Source organism: Lissotriton helveticus, chromosome 8 (assembly GCF_964261635.1).
Source record: "Lissotriton helveticus chromosome 8, aLisHel1.1, whole genome shotgun sequence".
In the NCBI taxonomy this organism is placed as follows: Eukaryota; Metazoa; Chordata; class Amphibia; order Caudata; family Salamandridae; genus Lissotriton; species Lissotriton helveticus.
Window position 1 is genome coordinate 1,620,519,459 of NC_136069.1, and position 19,160 is coordinate 1,620,538,618.

Genomic DNA, 19,160 nt, shown 5'->3' on the forward strand with positions numbered 1-19,160 from the left:
TAAAAGGTCCTGTCAGCACATTTCAGAGGAAAAACTGTCACAGATTAGTGCTTGGCAATTGGTCACCATAAATCAACCGTTGTGAGCACCGCATGCAAGAAACAAAACTATAAAGATGCTGATGCGAAGACAAAGGGCTCTATTGAACTATACAAATGAACAAAATAGTTGGTCAAGTGAATAAACTAAAAGTCATTTGAGAACTCCACCTGTGAAAAAGTGAAAAAAGTGAAGATGCGCTGCATTTGTATCACACTGATTGCATGTTAAATTGATCATGCAGGAAAATACCGATCTACATAATTACACTCCATGACACACAATCCCTCTCAATACCACATGATTACTAATCAAATAATTTCATTTCACTCCATGACACATAATTCCACTACACAAATCCACTCCACACCACACTATTTTATGCCACAGAATTCCACAAATAACAATTTCAATCCAACACAAAAGCTCTAACTTTCACAAATGCAAGACCAATTGCATTGCAAAGGCTTGTTGAGCTTGCCCTTGCATTGTGTAAAGTATGGAGTAAAAGTTTTATCTGTCATTGTTCTCATTTTGTACTTTTTTGGCATGATCTACATCTACCATTTATTGTTAGACATCGCAAATATGAGTGTATTTGCACTAATTGTTTTCCATTTTCGTGCATGAACCCAATCAGCACGTGTAAGTAGTACGATATGCATGTCGCACGTCTTTACTTTTTTCACTTTTTCACTTGTGGAGTTTTGACAGACTTTTTGTTTAATCACTCAGCAACTGTTTTGTTCATTTATATGATTCACTAGAGCCCTCTCTCTTCGTTTCAGCACCTTTATAGCTTTGTTTCTTGCATGCGGTACTCACATTGGTTAATCTTTAGTGACCAATTGTCAAGCACCAATCTGTGACAGTTTTTCCTGTGACATGTCTGACAGGACCTTTTTAAATTTCACATTAGCCATTAGCATTTGTCATTCTAAAAGTGCCATGTTCTTGATGTTGTAGTCTGCATACACTACAGTCTTAACTACTATTCTCGTAAAAGTTTATAAGTTTTAACAACATGTTTCCTTTCCACCCAATGTAAGTGAATGTAAGGGAACCTAAATAAAAAATACACCAATTTCTATAAACGAGCAAATACTCTGCAGATTTAACAAAACAAAGACATTTTTAAAAAGTGACTCATTAATAAAAATAATCACAAATGTAAAATAGTAGTTATCAATTAAAAATACTCAGCATAGTAAAACACTTTGCATCCTACTATACTACAACCTCAAAAACTGCAAACATATTTTGAAACAACACAAAAAATTAATAAATCACAGCAAATATTTGTTTTAAATACTAGATATTAAAAACCGTATTTATTAAATTATAGTCAGTCCATTAAATCCATCAAATCGCTCTACTAAATGAGTTACATTATTAATAATGTAATTATCCAATTAAAATAAAAGATTAGAAAATTACGAACGTCATTAAATAATGTATAAATTAAACAAATTACATATCTAATTGAAAAGTTCAATACAAGTTAAGAAATAATTTACAATTATTAATATACATAATCAATAATCTACTTAATTAAATGTAAAACATTCCCAAAAAGTACAATAAATGTAAATATATGTTAAGCTAAATTCTCCCACTGCTCCTCTGCAAAGCCAACGATATTCCATGTTATAAAAGAAGCAACACTTTAAAAATATTAACAAAATAAAAATAAGTACAAAAAAATTGCAGCCACCATCAATGACATATTAATAGATTGAAACATACAACATCATAAAACATTACAAAAAATATTTTAACAGTGCTTTGTTTTCAACTATATATTTAAAAAAAGGATATTAAACACTTAATAGCACAAAATACTTACCTGGAATATTTTGTCCCGTGCGTTTCTTATTCTTAACACCATTTGAGTCAGATGATATATATGACTCAATTATCGTTTTGCACTCTATTATGATCTAAGAGCATGCCTAATAAAGGGGATGCTAGATCAAATATTCACAAGTGTAATAATAACTCAGCAATCTGCAAGCTCTTTAACTTGATGAATGTTGAATGTTTTATTTCTTTGTTGCTTTCTAGGGAGGAAATGATGGGAAGTAGTCAAGATGTTCCACATGTATCACCCTTTAACACCACCAAGATGCATCCCTCTTCATTCATCCTCATTGGCATTCCAGGACTAGAATCTGTCCAGTGCTGGATCTCCATTCCTGTCTGTGCCATGTATATTCTGGCACTCTTAGGGAACAGCCTTCATGAGCCTATGTTTTTGTTTCTTTCCATGCTTTCAATCACTGACCTGATTCTGTCAACCTCTGCAGTGCCCAAAATGTTGAGTATCTTCTGGTTCAATTCTCGAGACATCAGCTTCAATTCCTGCCTTGCCCAGATGTTCTTCATCCATTCCTTCACAGCTATGGAATCGGGCTTCTTCTTGGCCATGGCATTCGACCGTTATGTGGCAATCTGCAATCCTCTCAGGCACTCAGCTATCCTCACCAATCCAACAGTAGGCAAAATTGGTATTGTGGTAATGTTAAGGGGGATTATTCTTTTCTCCCCACATGCATTCCTTGTAAAAAGCTTACCCTACTGTCACACCAATGTAATCCCCCACACCTATTGTGAGTTCATGGCCATCATAAAGTTAGCTTGTGCAGACCCATACACAAGCAAAGCGTACAGTCTCACTGTGGCTTTACTGATAGCAGCTTTTGATTTGCTATCAACAGTCCTGTCGTACATTTTTATCCTACGGTCGGTGCTGAGCCTGCCTTCAAAAGAAGCGAGCCATAAGGCATTCAGCACCTGTGGGTCACACATCTGTGTCATTTTAGTATTTTATACAACTGCAATTTTCACCTTTTTAACACATCGGTTTGGTCACAATATATCTCCAGAGATTCACATCACAGTTGCCAATATCTACCTCTTGGTGCCACCAACTTTGAATCCTATTATTTATGGGGTAAGGACAAAGAAGATTCGTCAGCGGGTGGTGATGATTTTTTTATCTCAAAAGAAACTGCAGATGATTGACATACATTCCATCAATAAAGAATAACTATAACATACAAACAGCTGATTGAGTATATATTGTAATCTCGTTTAGTAACATGTTCATAAATAAAGAACTAAATATTAAATATATATTCATATTTAAATAGAAGTTAAACACATATTCTGGAAGGATTCTCTGTCTAACCATGCTAGCTGCCCGGGATGTGCAAACCCCACCGAGTCCTTAGCACACTTTTTGTTTGCTTGTAGAGCATATAGTGGACCTAGGAGAAGATGGTTAAAACCAGTTTGCAGAGAACTGGGAGTCAGGCACCATGCGAGGTCACTCCGTATATTGGTAACGGACACAACATCTATGATGGTCATCTGCGGAGTCGCAAAGTTCCTGGGGAAGGCCTGGCAGATACGTTCAGGGCTGATAAAATTGAGAACGGTGTAGGAAACTGTGTATGATAATTAATTTAACCACCCAAAGAATCAAAATATCTGCGGTTCTCTGTCTTAAGGATTTACTTATATCTTACTTTTTAACTGTACATTTGTCTCTATTTGCTCAGTAATGATTTTTTTAAAGATTTTATATTGTTTTTTTAATGATGAAATTGTATGTACTTTTTTTATCGAATAAAGTTTTACAACAACAACATATTCTGCACATACATTTGAATTTATGTTCTGAGGTAGCAGAATATTAGCCTCACCTTTCTGAAATGATGAATAATACACTTTATGAAGAGGCACAAAGAAGGGTCCTACATTTTAATAACGTGTATGAGTTAAAGGCGTAATGTGAAAAAAGTGAATGTGGTAAGTTGGTGCGGTTTAGTGCACTGATGGACATGTCAGGTAGGTCATTTGATATTACTGTGAATCGGACGCAGAAGGCAAATTTGATGACCAGTAAGAAGTCAAGGGTCATAGGCACACCACCCATCATGCCTGTGAAAGAGTGCTAGTATGTTCATCTACACGTATTTTGGTGTTGGAGAAATGTAATGTTTGGTCTTGTTCATTTGTCATTAAACATCAGTAATGTGCAATACAGTGAAGGCATCAATTAATTGTTGTTTAGTATTTGGTACAGTGAAAAGAAATTAGCTTTTAGGCATGAAGTAATTTACTCCTATTTTGTGTGGACAGAACAAATTGACTCATGTTCTTCGCACTATCTCAATAGCTTGAAATATCTGTGCCTATATCAGAGCTCTGTTGAAATGAGCTATCTTAGAATACAAAATCACAAATACAAAGTCTGCAAATTTTCATAGTGAAATTAAATGAGAAGTAAGGTAATCTAATTGAATGATATCCCATGACTCTTCTGAGGTTTGCCAGATTGACCGTCATTTTCACAGTTTATCTTTGGTTACTAAGAGTCTCATAGAGAGTTTGACCAAAAAATGGCCATAGGTTTGTCTGCCAATATTGTAACAACCCAGCTGTAAAAACTTCATTGGCTGTGATTTCATTGTGCGTTTTACTGTTTGGGACCACCAGAGAAAGTCTGGTGGTCTTAAACAGAAACCAAAAGAATAATCACAACTCACTGGGAGCTTGCCAGAGACGTTTCTTTTTCATTTTCGAAATCAAAATCCTGCCTTTGGACATATTTTTGAAAAACAAAAAGATTTCTAAGTGAGCAAATTAAATATAGCTCCACTCAGCAAAGCTTCAGTGTCTTCAGCAGAACCAGGGTGAATACGTTTTTGCTGAAGGCACAGAGATCTCTGCTCAGAGATCTCTTCCTGCCCGGCAGGGAAATCTAGGTATGATGAATTTTGGCCTTCTACCATTTCAGAGAAGAATTGCCATACATTGACCAGGAGGGCCAGCTGACCCTGTGACAGACTCCTAATGAGCTCCTTAGTTTGTGCAGGTTCCTATGTTTTTCTCTGCATAAAAGATGAAAAAAACTAGTGAGTGATCAATTAAGTTGAATTTGACTTCGAAGAAGAGTGACACTCAAACATTCATGTCACCACTTCAATCATTCTGTTGTCATTTCTTTAGTAGGTACTCAAAGTTGTGCATCCTTTCAAAACTTTCCTAAAATAGATTCAGAACTGATCTTGTCATCATGCTACTGATTTCAGAAACCAGACAGAAGAATGTTGAAAAATTAAACATTGAAAAGAACATTCATCTTTATTACCTTTAAATTGTCATTCTTTATGTATTCTAGGTACTTATGATAATTTTTGCCAACAATATTTTAATGTCAATAACTCTTTTATGTGGTGTGCGTGGCTATCATACAGTCCCTGGAAAGGGGATTATCCTCCACCTGAGTGGGTGTGATTTGGTTGCCTTTCACAGCAAGATTTTAGAGAGCTGAAGTATTGGGGTTAATGCTCTGAGTCACCCTGCCTTCCTTGTAGTCCATGTGGTACACAAATTGGAGCATAGCCAGGAATTTTGCGGCTGAGGTGAAAAAGAAACAAAAGGCATGCCATATAAAGTACCATTTACTGAAGGCACAGCATATGGTAAAGAGCTGATTCAACCATTAGCTTAGAAATATGTGAATTATCTAAAAAGTGACGCAAAATCAATTTGTGTTCCAGTCATTGGAGGTTTAGTGGTCCTGGATGGGTGGTTTCCTCAACGTTGGCAAAGGTTTTTAATTTGGAGACAGCAAACTGTGAGTGAAGTTTTTATATTTGGAAAAAGCAAAAACTGGGATGGGCAGGTAGTGAGTGGCAAGTATCATTCAATTGCTTTGCCTACGTTTTTAGCTCTTTCCCTAAGAATCATGAAAAAGGCACACCAAATTAGACATGTGGCTGATTCCCAAAAGAAACTTGCACTTACAATTTTCAGTCATTTGCTATTTTGAGTGTTTACTACTTTTTGGCTATCCACAAAATCCCAGTGTAAACTTACTTCAAAAGTGTACCATATCTCAGTAATAGTTGATGTGGCAATTGAGCCAACAACAAACTGGGCACACCAGTATTTCCTTAGGAATCTGGGTACATACAATTCAAACACCAATAGATTATACATGTTTAACTACTTTATAATGAGCTTGACCTAGGACTGGATTAACTGGTAATACAGAACATTCATCAACAGAGTTACATCATAAGAATGCATAACGGAGAACAATATGCATTCTATGTAGTATTTTAGACTATATGAAAATATTCATAAGCAAAATATATTTTATTCCAGAGGTGCAAATAGTAATGTAACAGAGAGTGCTTACTACCAGCAGCAGTGAATAATATATTCACAGAAAGTACCAAGTGTCTGAAGGAATCAGATGATGTTATAACTCAAAATTCTATGAGCAGTAGCTTGGACAAAAGGGTTTGTATATGGGGTAAGTATGTCTGCCAACAGAAAGAATATCCCCTTACACTGCTATGAATTTTATGGAAAAGGCAAGGGGGTAAAGCATATAATGGTAAGCAATTTGTAGTTATTATTACAAGTGCACAGACTAAGAACACTTTAGTGGTTATTGTTCTTAGTAAAAGCATGTGTTAGGACATTTAAATGAAGCATGAGGCAATTTTAAACTATCAATGAATTAAAGCGCTAGAAAAGTCTTTACAGAGATAATCAGACCTTTGGAGTTCTTCTACAAATGACATTGAAATATTTTTCTTTCTCGAATAATGAAACCGTAATATTGCATTGAGCCAGTGACAAATTCTAGGCATTAATTACTCCACATTAAGTAGTCTATTAGGATGGCGGTCGGAAGATCAGCCCGACCGTCATGGTAGCGGGAAAAGACCGCCCGCAGGAGCCACGGCTTAAACGCCGGTCTGATTAGCATGCTCCGCAGTCGAAATCCAACCGCGGTGGGACAATCGCAGGCATTAACATTGCAGCGGTTGCTTCTGCCAGCTGCACCGCTGTGATGTGAAAAGAAGCATGTCATGCATATAACTGCCCTGCGTGGCAGGCACTGCATAGTGCCTGCCACCTGGTACAAGGATGTGTAGGGGGTATGGTACAACCCGAGTGCACCCACACTCCCCCCCAACACATTGGGGGCCTGCAAATGGCCCCCGGAGACATTCTCTGCATGCCTTTCCATGGCGGTCCCACTGCCGCAGAAAGGCTGGCTGCCGCAAGCATCATAATCAAGCCGGCGGAGCCTGGCCCTGCACCAGCACCATTGTGGCGTTCCAGTTCCGCCTGCTAGGCAGTCGTGCGGACTTGTACCGGGCCGAAAATCTTACCGCGGCGGTTGTCACCGCCATGCTATTGTGATTGGTGGTTTTTCTGGTCCGGCGGTTGCCACTGCCGGCCCGAAGGCGGCCATCGGTACGCCATTCTAATAGACCCCTAAGTAACATATGGATACATCACGTCACCAGGTCTTATTGTGTGATATCAGAAAATACCTAAGCCAAAACCCTCTAAACACACCAAAAATTGGTTTTATTTATTTGTTTAATTTGTTTAACAGCCCAATCAATGTCTATGTGCTCTGCGTGGTTTAGAAAAACAGCGGTTCACTAAAAGGCCAATAGGTCTCAGGAGTGTTTTAGAGAAAACACATTAGGTCCTACATAATTTTGAGGACCCAACAGTACACAGTATATCAAAGGCCTTAGCATTGTAATGTAATTCATGTATTCATTGCAGAGTATCATATAATTTATTTAATTTCTATACACATAAATCTAGCGCTCACAGATAAGTGGAAAAATGTGCTGTGGTGAGTGATTAAACATGCATCTACTTTAACAACAATAAGCTAAACTCCTTTAGGCATTTTTGTTTATATAATAAAATAAGGAGTCAGGATGTTCTGGGGTTACGTTTCAATCTCAGGTAGTTGAGATCATCATGAGGACAGGTATGTGAGCAACTAATATTTAATACACGGTGGGACCAGCCATGAGGCAGAATTTGCAATGGAGGGAAAGACATGTGAAACTCAATTCATTTAGGGTTTCCATGAGGGCTAGCAATCCTGGAATTTGGTACGCGGTCGATGTCGCCATGAATCTAAACTTGGAACCGATAATGGTCACTTCCTGTTCAATTATTGCAGTCCTTGTCAAAGATATAGCAGGGTTTTGAGGGTGATCGTTCATGCAAGGAGTTAATACAGATGCCGAATGGAAGCTCAGGTGTGTGTGGAAAGCTGCCAGAGTTCCATATTGGCAAAGAACTGTCAGACTTCACTTAGAGGCAATGTATAAGGTATTAATGCCACACTGTAACACAGTGAAAATACACCACAAATGAAGACCACCACAGAGTTAGAAACATGGAGCATATTTCAATAAATAAAACACTACTACAATTACAAAAATCCAATTGGTAGAACCGGGGATATTGAATTTTAAAGTTTTTATGTCAAAATAGCACCAAAAGGCATCAAGTGCCAATTGTGGATTTCTGGTTACACCAGTCCGAGTGAAAGTCACAAGTTCAGACCAACCACAATGGAGTGCGGTCCTGCTATAAGTATCCAGTTAGACCAGATGAACAAAAGTACCTTGAGTCCTGGTTTTTGGAGCGTTGCATGGATACACAACAGAAATGCGTCACACAGCCCAAGTGATGTATCGGTTCTGGGATGCGGCGAGATTGAGATACACAGACCTGTTGCATCAACGTTAGAGATCTTGTGATGCATAGTTCGGATTCGGGGATGCAGTGCACAGTTGGGGCAATGAGTAGGCTCTGAAGAGTAGCAAGGCTGCGATGTGGAGTCTGGAGTCGTTATCAATGCTGCGGTTGACAAGGGATGCGAGGGCCAGCACTAAGTATACGACACTCAGTGGCGGTTCTGAAGACAATACAGGCTGCGATGTGGGTCTTTGCGACAGGTTCAATCCTTGCAGCACCTGAGATGCGTCAGTTCTGCTCACAGGGTTGCACTGTACAGCAGTGGAGATGCATCAGTTCTACTGAATCCACAGAGGCTGGCAAACTATCTTAAGCCAACTTCCAAGGGCCCTGGTCTGGGGTAGCACCACTTGGAAGGATAGACTCATATATAGCAGAGACCAGGTACAGATGCAGGGTTGTTGGAAGCCTGTGATGCCCCTGAGGTTTCACATCAGGAGGCCAACTAACTAGCCCTTGAAGTCACTACGGGTTCTGGGCACTAGAGATGCAGGTCTAGTCTTGCTCACCAAGGCAAGAGGGCAGCAGGTCAACACAACAAAGTAGGAGTCCAACAGAGTGCAGTCTAGCAGTGTCAGTCCTTCAGCAGCACAGCGGTCCAGAAGTATACTGAAGTGGTGGCATCGTAGGTCCTTCTTTTACACGCTAGAGCCCTCTTTATGAAAGGTGGGAAAACATCTAGACAGTGTATTTGAAATGCATGGAATTCCCTTCCTCCTGTGCCCTGCCTTCATGCTGGCTGAGGTGACGATGCAGGGTTGTTAGGCCCTTTTGTGAAGACAGGAAACCGCCCATCCAAATATAAGTGGGGCTCTGCCCCGCTCCTCCCTCTCAGTGATGGCACATCCAGTCACGCCGAAGCTTCCATTGTGTGTGACTGTCTAGGAGTAATACACAAAGCCCCACTGCCAACTACATGCAGCCAAGTGACCCAGGCAGGATGCAAACACCAAATGGATAATGCAAGAAAATACCAACTTTCTAAAAGTGGCATTTTCAGAATGGTAATTTAGAATACAAAGTCACCATAAATTAGATTTTTTGATTGCGGTTCTATAAATACCAAACATGAACCAATATCTCTTCCCATTAAAAAATGACACTTATAAAATGTACTAAGGTAACTCCAATGTTATTCTAAGGGAAAGAAGGGCCTTGCAGTAGTGAAAAATGAGTTGTTCACTACCAGGACATGTCAAACCTAATATTACTTGTCCTCCATTTTAAATACATTGTTCCTTGCCCTCTGGGGTGTCCAGGGCCTACCCTAGGGGTGATGCATATGTATTAAAAAAAGGAAGGTTTGGACCTGGCAAGTATTTATTTCCTAGTCATTGGGTTGCACAGGGATGTAGTTAGCAAGCCCAATGATGAAGCAAGCCACATATTGTGAGTGAGGGCAATTTGCAATTTTTAAAAAGCAACACATGTGACACACTCTCCTTATGCTGCATACTTCTCTTTTCTCCTACATCTCTTTGTGTTTTGGATGATTGTTGCGGAAGTTGATGTAGGGGCAACACTTCTTTCACCTTTGTTTTGTGACTGAAAAGATTTATTTTACCACGTTGAAATGGAAGTTTAAACTGCACACTCAGGGTCTGCAAGGCAGGTCTGGGGCAGTTTTAAAGCGCTACTGGGTGGCACAGTCAGTGCTGCGGGCCCTGGACACAAGTACTTTAGCACTGGTTAGTGCTCAGTATCCTACTACCATCAAAAACGACGTCAGAATAAATGGAGGAGGAAGGCAAATATTTGGGTAGAAGACCACCCCAAGCTGACAGGTCTAAAAATATGCAATCCTGGCAGGATGACTGGGGAGAGGCTGTACCTAGACCCACATACATCAAATGGCATTGCCTCCTGGGTGACAACACAAAAGAGCTTGACAACAGGTGTGCCTGCCTTTTGTCACCCCCAGACAGTTTTCTGCTTGGCAGGAGAAGGGGAAGAGCTTTCTAGAACCAGGTGTGGGGTAGGACTGGATGTCCCGCCACACAAAGGCTGCAACCAGGTATAAGTATTGGATCTTTCAGAGATAATCAAGGGAATATACATGGACCTGAGGAGCTTACAGGAAAAGAGCTGTCCTGCTGCCTGATGGATTGCCCTACTGTCTGAGAAAAAAGATTGGACCTGCTTTCTTTCATCTCAGGCTACTCTTAGTGACACCAAGGGTCAGTTGGTTGGATTCCCGTGTGAGCTATAGGTACGCAGCAAGCTTCAGTGGCCTCCCTGTAACTGCCCAATTGACCAGATGCAACTAGACCTGCCTGGACCTGCATCCATCTGGATATGGTTGAATGCTGCAGCTTGCCTCTGCTGAAGTAAGTCCTGACCACCAAGAGGTGCCCTCCAGGCCCTGAGGCCCTGGCTGGCACCAGAATGTACTACTCCTGAAGTAAATATGAAAATCCCTAAGTTTGGATTCCTTGTGATTGTGAATGAGCCGTGTGCACCACAACTCTGCAGTCCGCGATGACCAACACTGTGTACCGCTATGGTAAAACATGCTGTTTCTGTCAACAAAGCTCATCCACGGTGACTGGCAACGCAAGTCCTGTACTTCGCACTACATCAACAGCATACACAAACACTGCAGATACAAAGCTTCAGCAATGACCGTCTATGACACACATCAGCTTTTTGTGCTACAGCGAAGATCATCCATGATACATGACCAACTCTTCGCCTTTTGGTGATGAGTGTCTATTATGCTCTGCCCCCTACTCCCGGCCTTCTCTAACTTGAATTGATTCTTTTGCGCAGGACTTAGCGGGGTAACTTTTCAATGGGACTAACTTTGTCTCTGTATCCAACCCACGCTTCATGGTGGTGGACATGAACATGTGACTTTTCCGGTCTAGTGCGGCCAGAAGACCACGAGTGGCGTTTTGTACTTTTAGATTCTATTTTCCCTCAAAACTTCAGAATTTAATATTTTCAGTTCTACTGATTGGATGTTTGTCATTCCATTAATATTTTATCTATTAAAATGTACACTATTTTTCTAAATTAGTTTGGATTTTTTCTTGTGGTGTGTTCCCACTTTATTACTGTTTGTGTGATACATAAAGCCACATTTAGATATAGGGGTCTTTAGTTGGCAGTGGTAGTTACCATGTCCAAGGAGAGACCCTTCATTTTAGTCAGGGTAAGGGGATCACAGAACTAAGATAACCCCTGCTGTCCCCCTTAGTAGCTTGACACGAGCTGTCATGCCTATCTCAGAGGCAATGTGGAAAGTATTTGTACATAACACACACAATAATACAGTGAAAATTCTACAGATGGGCACCACAACAGATTAGAAAAATAAAGTACCTTTATCTAAAGCAAACAAGACAAAACCAACCAAAAATTAACATACAGAACTCAAAATATGACTTTATAAGGGTATCAAGAATCACTGTTAATAGAACTCTATGGATGCAATGTTTTTACACAAAGTACCTTAGATGCGTCATAATCCACAAAGAAAACCAGCCACAGAGGAGGGGGGCATAGGGACAACATAGCAATGTGTTTCCTCCTGACTCCCTGGGGAGGCAATGAGTCAGTTCTCCTGCACACAGGAGAAGTGTTGCGTCGAATCCGGACTGTAAGGGGAAGCAATGCATCAAAATCCAAGTATTTTCAGGTCGGCAGGTGATGTGTTGAAAAATCTGACTCATAGATACCATGCGTGTTAATCTGTACATGCTGAAGGTTGATGCGGTGACAGAACACAATCGCTGCATCGATTTCTTCAGCCGAGGTCCCACAAAGCGTTGATTCTTTCAGCCGCACAGTAGGGGCTGCGTCAGAGTCAGTGCGGTGGTCTCAGATTTTTAAGTCTTTTGCAGCTTTTTGTAGCAGGAACAATCTCCAAGGGCCCAGAAGTGGAATTGGCACCCATTGACAGGTAAAAACACACAACATTGGAGTTTTGGGATGCTGCTGGTGAAATCTTTGATGGCCCTGAGACTTCTTAACAGGTGGCAAGCACACTCAAAGCCTTGGCGAAAGTTCAGAATTAGGATACACAGCAAAGTCTAGTCATTTTCCTCCCCAAGCAGAGGCAACAACTGCAGGCCAATCCAAAAAAAAAACACACAGCAAAGGGGTGGTACTCCTTCTTACAGCTCCTTGGCAGAGTATCCTTTTGATCCAGAAGTGTGCCAAAAATCTGGGTGTATAGGTCCAATACGTGTACCCCTTTTGGCCTTTGAAGTAGTATGCGACAACTCCTCCCACCACTTTAGGTCAGCTCAGCCTGGTGATGGGCAATCGGGATATGCATGACTCACCTCCCCTCCCTTTGTGTGACTGTCTTAAGTGAATGCACAAAAATACAAGCTGTCAGTCTAAACGAAACATTGATTCCACAGGCAGGCAGAGGCACAGGATGGTTAAATAAGAAAATGTCCACTTTCTAAAAGTGGCATTCTCAAACACACAATTTGAAAGCCACCTTTGCTAAAAGGTGTGTTTTTAATTGCTCAGGTCAGGAAGCTCAAACTCCAAATATTTAGCGTTTCCCGATTGGAAGTTGCACCGTTACAATGAAGCTCCAAATTTAGCCTATGGGAGAGCTAGTCCTAGCAATAGTAAAACATGAAATTACCAGTATTTCACTATCAAGACATGTAAAACACACTAGTAAATGTTGTATCTTTCACATACAATGCACCCTGCCCATGGGGGTACTTTGGCTCTACTTTAGGGGCTCCTTACATGTAGCAAAGGGTAAGGTTAGGGCCTGGCCAGTGGGTACACTTGCCAGGTCAACATAGCAGCTTACAACTACACTCACAGACACTGTAGTGGTAGACCTGAGACATGTTTACAGGGCTACACATGTGGGTGACATAAACAGTGCTGCAGGCCACTAGTAGTATTTGATGTACAGGCCCTGGGCACACCAAGTGTACTTTACTAGTGACTCATGGAGAACCAATTTACACAGGTAGCACTTGCACTTTAGCACTGATTAACAGTGGTAAATGCCCAGAGTACATAAACCAGCAAAAACGAAGTCCAGGATAACATCAAAAATACAACAGTTACAGACAAAAAGACAGGGGAAACCATGCCAAAGGATGCTAGGTCTAACAGACACTAAATAAACCTTTGATTAACTCTCTGGTGACTTGACAGAAAAGCGGTTAAACCTAATTTAGAGTCATTGTGTACAGTATTTATGCTGTAAATTAAATGACAAATGCAAAAATAACAGTTGATGGACAGAATGCAGATCAATGTCATACATTCACCCCAGTACAGAGATCTGGGCCTAAATCCATCATTTTTTTGCACTCCACACCATCGCAGTTCAGACATGGCCATATGCAAATCAGCCTTGACCCTGTGCCTCATGCGAACAGTCCAGCCCGAACTGCCAAGCCATGTCTTCCCTGGACCGGAATCAAGCATCCTAGGACCGGTTTCTGGATATCAGCCGTCTTCAGCCAGGATAGCTTGACTCCAGTGGTGTGGAGAGCATGGGACTCACGTCTGAGCATACCCATCCCACTCGGGGTGACAAATGCAAAAATAACAGTTGATGGACAATCAAATGACAACACAACAGAATAAAACTCCCAAACCAATTTAGAAAAGCAGAGTAAAGTTTCATGGCTAAATGACAACAAAGTTTTGTCGCGTAGCCCTGATCCAAAATCATTTTTGGCAGTTACACAGCAACAACTGCACAACTGATGGATATTTCCAGACCTCGCTTACAAGTTAGACCGCCGAAATCCGCCTGACGCACTTGCCATGTCCCATGCACAAGGGACCACAAATGCATACCAGATAATTCTTACCCATTTTTTGATTCCATACTTTTTTAAATCTTTTTCCAATTCCGTAAATCATTGTTATTTTTCCATCAACCTTGTCTTCCCCAGAATAAAACCCCTCCAGTCGAACCCAAAGTGGACGTACTTTGGGAACTCTGTCATCTCCTTACAGAACTACAAACTTTGAGTGCCCTTCGGTAAGTCTAATCACCCGATACCAAAGGTGAAGACCGCACTAATAAAAACACAACTTTAGAAAAGGCTATCAAACCAACCTAATACGGCTTCACCACAACACTGCGTGGCTAAAAACTTACTCACATGGACAGAACTCCCATGTAGTAGACCATATTAAACGCCAAGGACCTGTTCAACATCATACAGCAGTTCGCCAAACCTACCTGTGAATCCACGGACGTCACACTCTCCCAGGAACTCTGAGACGAGCTCAGCTGCTACTTCCATCTGAAGATCAAGGCCCTCTACGACAACTTCAGCGAGCCAACGAACACCAACCCCCTACACACCGCCAATGACAAACCTACCATCACATCCTGAGATCCTGCTACCATCGAACTCTTCACAGCAACCATGAAGAAAACCCACTCAGGATTCCCAATGGACCCCTGTCCGCTACACATATTCCTACTGGGTCGCTGCCGCCATCGCACCCAAACTAGGATGATCCATCAACGCCTCCATCAGGTCAGGCATCTGCCCAGGTGACTGGAAATGGGCAGAGATAAAACCCCTCCTCTAGAAACCAACAGCCGACCCTTCGGACCTGAAAACCACCGGCCCATCTCTCTCTTCCACTTTGCTGCCAAAGTCACCGAGAGCATCATAAACAGCCAGCTGACTGCCTTCATAGAAGCGAACTCCATCCTGGACGCCTCCCAGTCTGGATTCCGCAGCAACCACAGAACCGAGACCGCCCTCCTCGCCGCCACCAACGACATCCATATGCTACTGGATTAAGGACACACCATGGCCCTCATCCTTCTAGACCTCTCTGCATCTTTTAACACCATCTCACATCGCACTCTCGCTGCCAGACTTCACGATGCAGGAATACAGGGAGCCGCCTTCGACTGAATCCGATCCTTCCTCTCTGACAGAACCCAGAGGATCTGACTCCCTCCCTTTCTCTCCAACCCCATGAAAATCAGCTGCGGAGTACCCCAGGGGTCATCTCTCAGCCCCACGCTCTTCCACATCTACATGGCCCCCCTCTGGGCCATCGTCAGACAGCATGGGCTCAACATCGTATCCTATGCCGACGACCCCCAACACATCCTTTCATTCACAAAGAATTCCGAAGACACCGGACTCTGCTTCCAGGAAGGAATGAAGAATGTGGAAGCCTGGATGAAGGACAGCTGCCTGAAGCTAAACTCAGAGAAAACTGAAATCCTCAGACCCTGCTCCACTGCCTGGGACAACACCTGGTGGCCCACCGCCCTTTGGAGCCCACCCACCCCACAGACCGACCACCCTCGGAACCTCGGCATCATCCATGACTCCTCCCTCTCCGTGAACCACCAGATCAATGTCGTCGCCTCCGCCAGTTTCAACTGCCTTCGCATCCTCTGTAAGACCATCAAATGGATCTCCCAGACCGCAGAAGGACCATCATCCACGCACTCATAACCAGCAGACTGGACTACAGAAACACTCTCCATGCTGAAATCAACAAAACTCTTCTACACAAACTCCAGACCATCCTGAATGCCGCAGTCAGACTTGTCCTCGGGACTCCGCACCATGAGCACATTTCCCAACACCTACAAGGCCTCCACTGGCTCCCCGTCGAAAAGCGAGTCTCCTTCAAATTCCTCACCCACGCCTACAAATCCCTCAACAACATTGGACCCAATTACCTCAACGAGAGACTCTCCTTCCACATTCCAAAGAGGAACCTCCGCTCCGTCGACCTTGCCCTGTCAGAGGTTCCCCGCATCCGCAAAAAAAGAACCGGTGGGAGAACTTTCTCCTACATCGCAATTAGATTTTTTGATTGCGGTTCTATAAATACCAAACATGAACCAATATCTCTTCCCATTAAAAAATTGACACTTATAAAATGTACTAAGGTAACTCCAATGTTATTCTAAGGGAAAGAAGGGCCTTGCAGTAGTGAGAAATGAGTTGTTCACTACCAGGACATGTCAAACCTAATATTACTTGTCCTCCATTTTAAATACATTGTTCCTTGCCCTCTGGGGTGTCCAGGGCCTACCCTAGGGGTGATGCATATGTATTAAAAAAAGGAAGGTTTGGACCTGGCAAGTATTTATTTCCTAGTCATTGGGTTGCACAGGGATGTAGTTAGCAAGCCCAATGATGAAGCAAGCCACATATTGTGAGTGAGGGCAATTTGCAATTTTTAAAAAGCAACACATGTGACACACTCTCCTTATGCTGCATACTTCTCTTTTCTCCTACATCTCTTTGTGTTTTGGATGATTGTTGCGGAAGTTGATGTAGGGGCAACACTTCTTTCACCTTTGTTTTGTGACTGAAAAGATTTATTTTACCACGTTGAAATGGAAGTTTAAACTGCACACTCAGGGTCTGCAAGGCAGGTCTGGGGCAGTTTTAAAGCGCTACTGGGTGGCACAGTCAGTGCTGCGGGCCCTGGACACAAGTACTTTAGCACTGGTTAGTGCTCAGTATCCTACTACCATCAAAAACGACGTCAGAATAAATGGAGGAGGAAGGCAAATATTTGGGTAGAAGACCACCCCAAGCTGACAGGTCTAAAAATATGCAATCCTGGCAGGATGACTGGGGAGAGGCTGTACCTAGACCCACATACATCAAATGGCATTGCCTCCTGGGTGACAACACAAAAGAGCTTGACAACAGGTGTGCCTGCCTTTTGTCACCCCCAGACAGTTTTCTGCTTGGCAGGAGAAGGGGAAAAGCTTTCTAGAACCAGGTGTGGGGTAGGACTGGATGTCCCGCCACACAAAGGCTGCAACCAGGTATAAGTATTGGATCTTTCAGAGATAATCAAGGGAATATACATGGACCTGAGGAGCTTACAGGAAAAGAGCTGTCCTGCTGCCTGATGGATTGCCCTACTGTCTGAGAAAAAAGATTGGACCTGCTTTCTTTCATCTCAGGCTACTCTTAGTGACACCAAGGGTCAGTTGGTTGGATTCCCGTGTGAGCTATAGGTACGCAGCAAGCTTCAGTGGCCTCCCTGTAACTGCCCAATTGACCAGATGCAACTAGACCTGCCTGGACCTGCATCCATCTGGATATGGTTGAATGCTGCTGCTTGCCTCTGCTGAAGTAAGTCCTGACCACCAAGAGGTGCCCTCCAGGCCCTGAGGCCCTGGCTGGCACCAGAATGTACTACTCCTGAAGTAAATATGAAAATCCCTAAGTTTGGATTCCTTGTGATTGTGAATGAGCCGTGTGCACCACAACTCTGCAGTCCGCGATGACCAACACTGTGTACCGCTATGGTAAAACATGCTGTTTCTGTCAACAAAGCTCATCCACGGTGACTGGCAACGCAAGTCCTGTACTTCGCACTACATCAACAGCATACACAAACACTGCAGATACAAAGCTTCAGCAATGACCGTCTATGACACACATCAGCTTTTTGTGCTACAGCGAAGATCATCCATGATACATGACCAACTCTTCGCCTTTTGGTGATGAGTGTCTATTATGCTCTGCCCCCTACTCCCGGCCTTCTCTAACTTGAATTGATTCTTTTGCGCAGGACTTAGCGGGGTAACTTTTCAATGGGACTAACTTTGTCTCTGTATCCAACCCACGCTTCATGGTGGTGGACATGAACATGTGACTTTTCCGGTCTAGTGCGGCCAGAAGACCACGAGTGGCGTTTTGTACTTTTAGATTCTATTTTCCCTCAAAACTTCAGAATTTAATATTTTCAGTTCTACTGATTGGATGTTTGTCATTCCATTAATATTTTATCTATTAAAATGTACACTATTTTTCTAAATTAGTTTGGATTTTTTCTTGTGGTGTGTTCCCACTTTATTACTGTTTGTGTGATACATAAAGCCACATTTAGATATAGGGGTCTTTAGTTGGCAGTGGTAGTTACCATGTCCAAGGAGAGACCCTTCATTTTAGTCAGGGTAAGGGGATCACAGAACTAAGATAACCCCTGCTGTCCCCCTTAGTAGCTTGACACGAGCTGTCATGCCTATCTCAGAGGCAATGTGGAAAGTATTTGTACATAACACACACAATAATACAGTGAAAATTCTACAGATGGGCACCACAACAGATTAGAAAAATAAAGTACCTTTATCTAAAGCAAACAAGACAAAACCAACCAAAAATTAACATACAGAACTCAAAATATGACTTTATAAGGGTATCAAGAATCACTGTTAATAGAACTCTATGGATGCAATGTTTTTACACAAAGTACCTTAGATGCGTCAAAATCCACAAAGAAAACCAGCCACAGAGGAGGGGGGCATAGGGACAACATAGCAATGTGTTTCCTCCTGACTCCCTGGGGAGGCAATGAGTCAGTTCTCCTGCACACAGGAGAAGTGTTGCGTCGAATCCGGACTGTAAGGGGAAGCAATGCATCAAAATCCAAGTATTTTCAGGTCGGCAGGTGATGTGTTGAAAAATCTGACTCATAGATACCATGCGTGTTAATCTGTACATGCTGAAGGTTGATGCGGTGACAGAACACAATCGCTGCATCGATTTCTTCAGCCGAGG

General features: G+C 42.3%; 1 protein-coding gene across 1 annotated transcript; it reads left to right on the forward strand.

Annotated features, from left to right (window-relative positions):
* Nucleotides 1-2,146: 2,146 nt before the first annotated feature.
* Nucleotides 2,147-3,088, forward strand: LOC144774015 (olfactory receptor 52N4-like). Its single transcript, XM_078659054.1, has one exon. It carries the CDS (start codon nucleotides 2,165-2,167, stop codon nucleotides 3,086-3,088), a length of 924 nt encoding a protein of 307 aa, XP_078515180.1. The 5' UTR covers nucleotides 2,147-2,164.
* Nucleotides 3,089-19,160: the final 16,072 nt, after the last annotated feature.